At 43.4% G+C, this 8,791-nt stretch overlaps 1 protein-coding gene across 1 annotated transcript in view; it reads left to right on the forward strand.

Annotated features, from left to right (window-relative positions):
- Positions 1 to 5,977: 5,977 nt before the first annotated feature.
- epha5 (EPH receptor A5) overlaps positions 5,978 to 8,791 on the forward strand; it is a gene marked incomplete at both ends in the record, with an annotated part of 74,259 nt that continues 71,445 nt past the window's right edge. Inside the window, one exon of the mRNA XM_080842558.1 lies at positions 5,978 to 6,080. Within this exon, the coding sequence (XP_080698684.1) occupies positions 5,978 to 6,080 (103 nt within the window). The remainder of the gene's footprint in view (positions 6,081 to 8,791) is intronic.

The following is an 8,791-nucleotide window of genomic DNA, read 5'->3' on the forward strand; positions in this document are numbered from 1 at the left end:
GACTGAATACAACTCAGTTGAAAGACTCAAACGCTCATATCACCCTGGCCTCGTGTTGGGCTTTTGTTTTCAGGTTTTGTTGCTTTCAGGTTTGTACATGCAAACTGTTAGTAAATAAGGGGTCCCAATTTGTGAGTAAATAAGGGATCCCAAACTGTTAGTAAATAAGGGGTCCCAAACTATGAGTAAATAAGGGATCCCAAACTACCAAAAGCCAGGCTAGGACTGTAGGACGTCTCTTGTCTCTGAGCATGACGAAGCCGGAGATTGGCCATCAAAGATTTAATAACGCGTTACATTGTGCAATTGAGTGTTCACTAAGGAACAAAAGTATTTATGAGTATAACACAGGCGAAGTGTCACTGCTCACCGTGTGATTAAACTGACAAGCGAGAGGCAGGATACAAGAATGGTTCATTTTGCAGAAACACCCCCTCTACTCCCCCTCCCCCCCCCTCGAGCTGCTCAGACGCGTGAGGGCGAAGCCACCGCTGAGATCCTTTAGCCTGTCACTTTCACATCCCACAGCTGAAAGGTGAAGCGATGGATCCTGCTGTTCGCTGCATTCCTCCCCCGAGTGTGTGTGTGTGTGTGTGTGTGTGAGTGTGTGTGAGTGTGTGTGTGTGAGTGTGTGTGTGAGTGTGTGTGTGTGTGTGTGAGTGTGTGTGTGTGAGTGTGTGTGTGTGTGTGTGAGTGTGTGTGTGTGAGTGTGTGTGAGTGTGTGTGAGTGTGTGTGTGTGTGTGTGTGTGTGTGTGTGTGTGTGTGTGTGTGTGTGTGTGTGAGTGTGTGTGAGAGTGTGTGTGTGAGTGTGTGTGTGTGTGTGTGTGTGTGAGTGAGTGAGTGTGTGTGTGTGTGTGTGTGAGTGTGTGAGTGTGTGTGAGTAGGCCAGCTTTGAGAAGCGTGGGAGATGTCACAGGGCCAAACTACTACAATAAAGGGTGAGAATTAGGGACAAGAAAGCAATTGAGAGAGATTATCAAGATGGAGGGTTTTCTTTTATGTGGGGGCATATGAACAAAAAAAAAAAACATAAATGGGACGTGACATGCCAAAATGGGTTTTATTGGATATTCTAAATCTACAGTTAATTATATTTGTTTGAGGTCGTTATGGTGCAGCCAATCCAGAGAATTTAGTGAAAATGGTTAAGGTATCATCATTTGAAAATCAAGAAAAACAGAATATCAAGTTTGAAACTTTTGTGGTGTGTAAATTGAACGTAATGCATAGCAACCGCATATTTCCTGTCAATCAATTGTGATGAAAACTTGCCTAAAGATAGATGACAACCACATTAATAAAATCAGATATAAGTTTTTTGGCCAACAGGCAACATTATGTCAAATCAAAATGAATCTTTACCTATTGTGTGTTTTTATACCTGTATTGTGTGTAGCTGTGGAGTACTATTCAATGGAAATAGTTATTTTATATGGATCCTGCTCTTCTCTTCTCTTCTCTTCTCTTCTCTTCTCTTCTCTTCTCTTCTCTTCTCTTCTATCCCGTTTCTGTTCAGAGATGCTGGGCTTGGTAGATTTACAAGGGTTAGGCACTCTACCTATCCTTTACATGGCCCTTACAGAATGACATTCTCACTCAGGTACGTCTCGTGTGCCAGAGACAAGCCAGATGAGAGGATTCACTGATACTCTACAGCTGGCATGGTGGAGGTTCTGTGGGTCCTTCAAGAGCCGCACGTTCTTCTGTGCTTGTATTGTTCATGGCAGGTGTTTATCTGTCCTTCATATGACCACATGCTATCAAAACTATGCCTCAAAAAGTGTCAAATTGTTGCATAGTGTTACTTCAAGAGCTGTTGTTTGGGGCTTTGAGGGTAATTAGCTTGCTAACGTAAGCTAACATGCTAATGTTAAAGCAACACTTTCCTAACACAGTCAAACCTCAAGCAAGTGCAACACAGGACAAAGCAAGACAACAAATAAGTTACTGAATAGTCCAGCAGAAAATAACCCAAACACAGGCAGAAATGGCGGCTCTAGAAACTCCATAGTGTTACATTAAGAACTGTTGTTTGGGGCTCTGTGGGGAGTTAGCTTAATTGGACTCTTGCCCCTCCCCCACACCCCAAGTCTGAGTTTTGTTAACTCACATTTCACTCCTTTACATTGCACATTGCTCATTCACTTTTGCACACCTGCACTGCATTCTTTTGCATTTTACCCCTCACTTTACTTCTTTATATACACTCTATTTATATATACATCTGTTTCCATACTGTGTTCTGTAGTACTTATGTCATGTGTAGAACTTAGTGTGTTCGTATATTTTTATGTTTTTATGTTATGTAGTAGTACTTACTTATTGTGAGTGTATGTTTGTGTTTTTATGTTTTTATGTTTACTGTATGCACCTATGCACCAAAACAAATTTCAGGTAGGCGCATACCTACGTGACAATAAATCTGTTTCTGATTCTGATTCTGATACTGTAAGTTAACATGCTAATGTTCAGAGCTGTTGTTTTGGGCTTTGAGGGTAGTTAGCGTGCTAATATGCTAATGTTGGATAGCTGGCAGACACCTTGCAAATCACCTGACCTTTTTTTGGTTAAAATAAAGGGGCTATCCGATTGTACAGAGTTTATAATTATTCATAGCCAAACTCTGTTGTCTGCCATATTTTTCCAGAATGATGAATGCATCCAACCTGTCACGGATAGTTCCTATTGTGCTGGGTGAGTACCTGCCCTGAAGCAGGAGCTAAACTAGTCCTTCAAACAGCGTGTGTAAGATCTATGATTGTTACCAGATCATTTGCTTTTGAGCGGAGGGGGGGGGGGGGGGGGGGGGCTGTCCTGCCACACTTCCACTGAGGTCTGTTGAACCGAGGGCAGTTGAGGCGAGGGCAGTTGAGGCGAGGGCAGTTACACTGAGGCTGAGCCCACGGGTAAACCTCGGCTGGAAGTCAACGCAGCGCTGGGTGATGCTGCCAACATCAGATCAGGCTCAGCCTGGCACAGCCGAGGTTTACCCGTGGGCTCAGCCTGGTACAGCCGAGGTTTACCCGTGGGCACAGCCGAGGTTTACCCGTGGGCACAGCCTGGCACAGCCGAGGTTTACCCGTGGGCCGCCTGGCTGAGATAAACACACTGATGCATATTAATAAACACGTTAATCTGCCCTTTTATCCATGCACTGTGAATGTCAGTGGCTGTACAAGTGACGATGACAGCAGCAGGATTTAACATGACTAAGTTAAACATCGACAGGACAATAATTACCATTATAAGCTTTGATCTGGTGGACTTCCTGCCCTCTCATAGCGGACGGTGCACTTATGGCTTTGCCCTCATATCGGGCGGGCACTGATGGCTTTGCCCTCATACGCCCTCATAGCTCATAGCGGACGGTGCACTTATGGCTTTGCCCTCATATCGGGCGGGCACTGATGGCTTTGCCCTCATACGCCCTCATAGCTCATAGCGGACGGGGCACTTATGGCTTTGCCCTCATATCGGGCGGGCACTGAGGGCTTTGCCCTCATACGCCCTCATAGCTCATAGCGGACGGGGCACTTATGGCTTTGCCCTCATAGCGGGCGGGCACTGATGGCTTTGCCCTCATAGCGGACGGGGCACTTATGGCTTTGCCCTCTTAGCGGACGGGGCACTGATGGCTTTGCCCTCATAGCGGACGGGGCACTCATGGCTTTGCCCTCATAGCGGGCGGTACACTGATGGCTTCGCCCTAATCACACACACACTGATTAATTGTGAATGGTGAAGGCCAGTGTGAAGTGAAGGAGAAGGTGTGAGCTGACTTATGCATTAACACAAAGGAGTTTGACCCCATGCACTGAGTACACCACTGATGTCTTCCACCTCTTCTTCTGATGTTTCTAACATTATAGCTTCCTGGTCTACTCCTGTTACTTCTCTGAGTAGAACTTGTGTAGCAGGAATATTTAAGCTGAAAATGTCAATGCTATGATTCCCTGAAATCTCTTCTGCCCAATCAAGGAGCTTGATTTTGACCATGTGATAAAAATTGTCCGATCCCCGGGAAGAACTTAGGATCCTGAGGACAGTTTGTGTAATATGTTTTATTTGTATTCCTCTAAAAAGCTCTCTCTTCTAAAAGCTCTCTATTTGGTTTAAATCTTTTTTATATTCAATGAGCAGCTCTTGGGAGGGTTTACCAAACATGAAGTAATCAGACCAAGCTAAGCTGTGTGACAAAAGAAAAAAAATATATCCAATTCCTTGAAAAAGCTTTTATTTGGCTTACAAAGTAATATTTATAAGTTATTTTACAGTATAATATTTTTCTGATGGAAACATTCAAGATTAAGGAATGTATTTTGGGCAAAATTAGAAAAACAATATGTAGGTCATTTTTTGACACACTTGGCTTTATCTCGAAATGAACCCTCGTGAGACCGGACTGTTAGGTCATGACAGGACACAGGTGTCTGGCACCGCGTCTTGCAACCCTAACTTGAGAACAATAAAGAACTGTTGTGCCTAAAGGCTGATTATAATACCTTGGGTTACATTGTTGTATGTCATTAGACAGTGGTTAAAGTGTCCTTAAATCGTTTATGCTTTCCCATTCATTTTCACCAACCCTTTTTCTATAGATGTTACCCGTGCGTAACATTAGTCTTTAATTGACCAAGTAATTGTTCCCCCTCCGAGCCTTCCAATGCCATGCATTTAATCTGTTTAGCAGATGATATACATTATTTAAACAGACTTTGCCAAGAATATAATTTAGAAATTCCAGGAATTGCTAATATTATTTTCTTAATATCCACGCCCTGTGAAACTAGAGATGATGGTGGTCTGAAGCGGACCAGAAGCGGCACGCTACCAGTGGGGTTCCGACCACAATCCAACCTTGGACCAATATGCTATCTCGGCACAAACAATAGTTCTTAACATTTTCACTCTGAATAAGATATCCAACGAACTGTTTTAGTCTATAGTTGCCAGAAACGTAATCATTCAAGATAACACACTCTTCTTGTTCCTTCTCTCACTTTCTGCGTAAATCATTTTACGCTCCGGTATGAAATGCGGTTCCATTTTTCTTACATAGCTTTCATAGGTCTGAAGAAGAACATGTTGCCCTGTAGTGTTAGAGAGTTGTTTTGGGAGGAACGAGTATGATTTTCAGTTTCGTTGCAGCATCTAACTATAGGCCTACAGAAGGCTCTGTTTGTTTAATTATCCACGGGACAGATTCCTATGAGTAGTTTGATCTCTTATGCAGTTATTCTCTGAAGAGGACGTGACCCAAAATTGTTACCTTAACAAATAAGAAAAATCCTATTCCAATCCATTGATAAGACAAATCCGATGTGCTGTTACATGTTGTATTACGAGGGAGTGTGTAGGATATGTGGTGAAAATATGTACCCGGTTGGACATTTTCAGTTTGGTAAAAGTTATTATTGCATCCGTGTAACTGTTCTAGAAAGGCAACCATAACCCTTGTTAATGTGTGGAGTTTGATGCGACCTGCCCCTCTGTCAATTACGCTCTGAATCTTCATTTCGATTGGCTAGACCACCAGTAACACTGAATCACCCCTTCTATGTCGCTCCTTTAGCATTTATCGAATTTGTTTGGACCGTTATCTGTCTGCCAACCCAGACTGAATAACCCTACCGTACCTCCATCGTGTGTCACGAAACAACAGACATTGACTCATCAACGGCTGCCGGTTGGACTCCCCTTTGTGGTTTACTCCGCCCCCCGCCCGCGTGCACTCGGTATGCGCGGCGACTGACAGCTCGGCTCGGCAGCTTCAAACGGGGAGCTTTCCACGCGACCACAGACCGAAGCCGTGCGCTACTCCAACACATCGGTCAAATGCGGCTTTATTTCCTTACAACTTTCACAACTGACACTCATGTCTCCGTTAGGCTACTGTCGGTAACGCCGCACCGAGTTGAAAATCCGTTGCTTTGATTTCGTGCTCAGTGTAAAAACGAGATTTTCTGTCAGAAGACTATGGTTTCGCAGTGGAGTTATATCAAACCTCTTTGCATCAAAGTGTGGATCTGCCTTCTCAGCTGTGCTGTGTTGAGAACACACAGTATTCCAAAAAATGAAGGTAAGACGCATATTATATTTATTATCAGCGATTTATCAGCGAGTTTTTCCTCATTTTGGGTTTCACACGGATGCCTCGCGGGGTTCATTTAAAAAGTACCCTGAAGCACACACACACACACACACACACACACACACACACACACACACTGTGGATACGGATTTGGGCACGGGCTGTGCTGAAACCTGCACTATGAAATATGCCTAATGGGATTATTTAGAAAATGTAGCAAATACGTCATTCACATATCCTTGTCCGTAACGGTGGGCATTTAGTCTAATTGAACGGTTGTCACATGGCCAAAGCGGATAATAAAACTGCCTCCGCATTGTTGGTTATGTCTCCCCGTAATGTGGCCGTTGAATTGGAATGGTTGGGTCAACGCGGTGTTAAAAGTTCCCGTTTGATCTTTCTCTTCACTGCACTTGAGGAAGTCCAAATACTTCTTCGGGCTTCATATCGGATCAAAGGAAAGTGCCATAGTGTGTTGCCTGCCCAAAGTTCAAATGTCACCACGTGTTCTTGGACATATGGTTGACTCATTCAGAAGTGCGATTAGTGCGCGTCGCCTTGATAAGGATGTCCAAGAACACGTTCTTGCCGGATCCATAAAACCTCGCCTACATATGCGCTGTCGAACACATACTAATCGCGCGCCAGCAGGGCAGTTTCGCCACTGACTGTTTGGGGAAGTTGGAAACGCCAATAAAGCATCGACACGAATAGACAGCAGAGTCCTTTAAATGAAGACGTTAATGCAATAAAACACGTTAATGGGAATAAGTGTATCTATCAACTGATACAAAGTCTGCCTGGAAACATTGCAGATCATGCAATTAAAAGCTAAAAATATTTCCTTATCCTGTAATAATAGTGCATAATGCAAACCTTCATATTCTACAATTTGAATGAAGTTATATTATATGTTGTGCACTAGTTATATATTCTGTATGGTGATAATTTAATATGTTGTGAGCCTGCCATATATTTATCAATTACAAATGTTCTTTCATAGGCAGGAACTTGCTCACCCATATATGGTCATCAGGGCAGAGTTTAATGACATTTCTATAATTAAATGTATCTTTATATTGTTGATACAAATACTTGAATAGTCTTGATAGCCCGTATTTGCACCACTTGTGTGATATGATAGTTTATGACAGGGTAAGGGTTCCTGGCCCTCAACTTTAAATTGGGCTTGAGAAGGAGATCATCTCTATTTTAAATATGAAACTTCAGTGTCTGTATTATACATAGTATGTTTCAGTTGTGTTCATTTTCTGCTTTTTTTTATTGTGGCATAATTTTCCAGCCTCAGTCGGAGTGATTCCGTAAAGGGAGCAGTTTGTCTTGTGCGTGTGTAAAGAGAGCAGTAAGTCTTGTGCGTGTGTAAACTGCGGCGGCGACAAGACAAAGACGAGACAAAGACTGCACGGCCAGAACGAAGGCGCTGATCGTTATATCAAAACTCCCAACTCGTCTCAAAACTCCCAGAATAACTTCTTTGAATTCTGAAATAGTAGTCTGATGTAATTTACTGACAAGCAGTAAATTAGCTTGTTAATAGCAAGGCACAGGTCAATTTAATTTGATTTTTTGTATTTGGTTATTTCTTATTTGACATTTCCCTCCTCAGTGCGTGGCTGCAGTCAAAGCGAGCATTTAAATGAGCAGTTGAAGTGAAACGGCATATGGATAACGCAGGACAGGCAGACAGCCAAGTGATTGATTAGAGGCCAGCAATGCTTCACTGACACAGACAGCAGGGCCAGACACCCTCTGCCAATATGGAGGGTGTGATGACCCAGAGGAGAGAGAGAAAGAGAGAGGGAACAACAGGCTCTTTAGGAGAGAGAGAAAGAGAGAGGGAACAACAGGCTCCTAAAGGAGAGAGAGAAAGAGAGAGGGAACAACAGGCTCTTTTAAAGAGCTTCGTCTGCCTGCGACTCGAATACAACTGACCCACCCTGACACTTGCTGTCAGACACTCGTACTTTTCTATCTATATCTGGGTCTTTACGGCACGACAGACAGCCATTCCGGAGCCCTGCAGTGTGTGTGTGTGTGTGTGTGTGTGTGTGTGTGTGAGCCCTGCAGAGCGGCTGAATCCACACTGGCCCCATTCCAGAGTCAGCCTTTCTGTGGGAAATGCCTCTGATTTTTGAGCGCTTCAATGACTGAAATATGAAGTATCCCTATAATTAGCGTTGAAATTGGATGGCGTTGAAGAGTGATTTCTGGTTTATTCACGGTTAATAGGTCAGCCTGGACAATAGAAGATCAAATCTATGCCTAGCTTCTTTGTAAACTGCAACCTGGGACAATTTGAATTTAATTTGAATTTATTTTACTCCTTTTACGATATTTTACCACCTCTTCCACATATAGTACACCTTTGTGTCTGGTCTTAAAGTTGGAGGATCAATACAGGGCAAGTATAGTGTGAGAAAGTGGACAATAGTGTGACAGAGACGGAATAAAGTCTGTCTTCGCTTCAGCCAGTCTTCCCTCCATGGTATGACGGACACTACCCCTCCACAGTGATCTAGTTCAGTGCTCACTACTGCTGCTCTTGTCCATACTCACTGTGTGTGTGTGTGTGTGTGTGTGTGTGTGTGAGTGTGTGTGTGTGTGTGTGTGTGTGTTCAGTGCTCACTACTGCTGCTCTTGTCCTAATTAGGCCTATGTGATTTTCCCCAGGACACATT

Source organism: Sprattus sprattus, assembly GCF_963457725.1.
Source record: "Sprattus sprattus genome assembly, chromosome: 7".
In the NCBI taxonomy this organism is placed as follows: domain Eukaryota; kingdom Metazoa; phylum Chordata; class Actinopteri; order Clupeiformes; family Clupeidae; genus Sprattus; species Sprattus sprattus.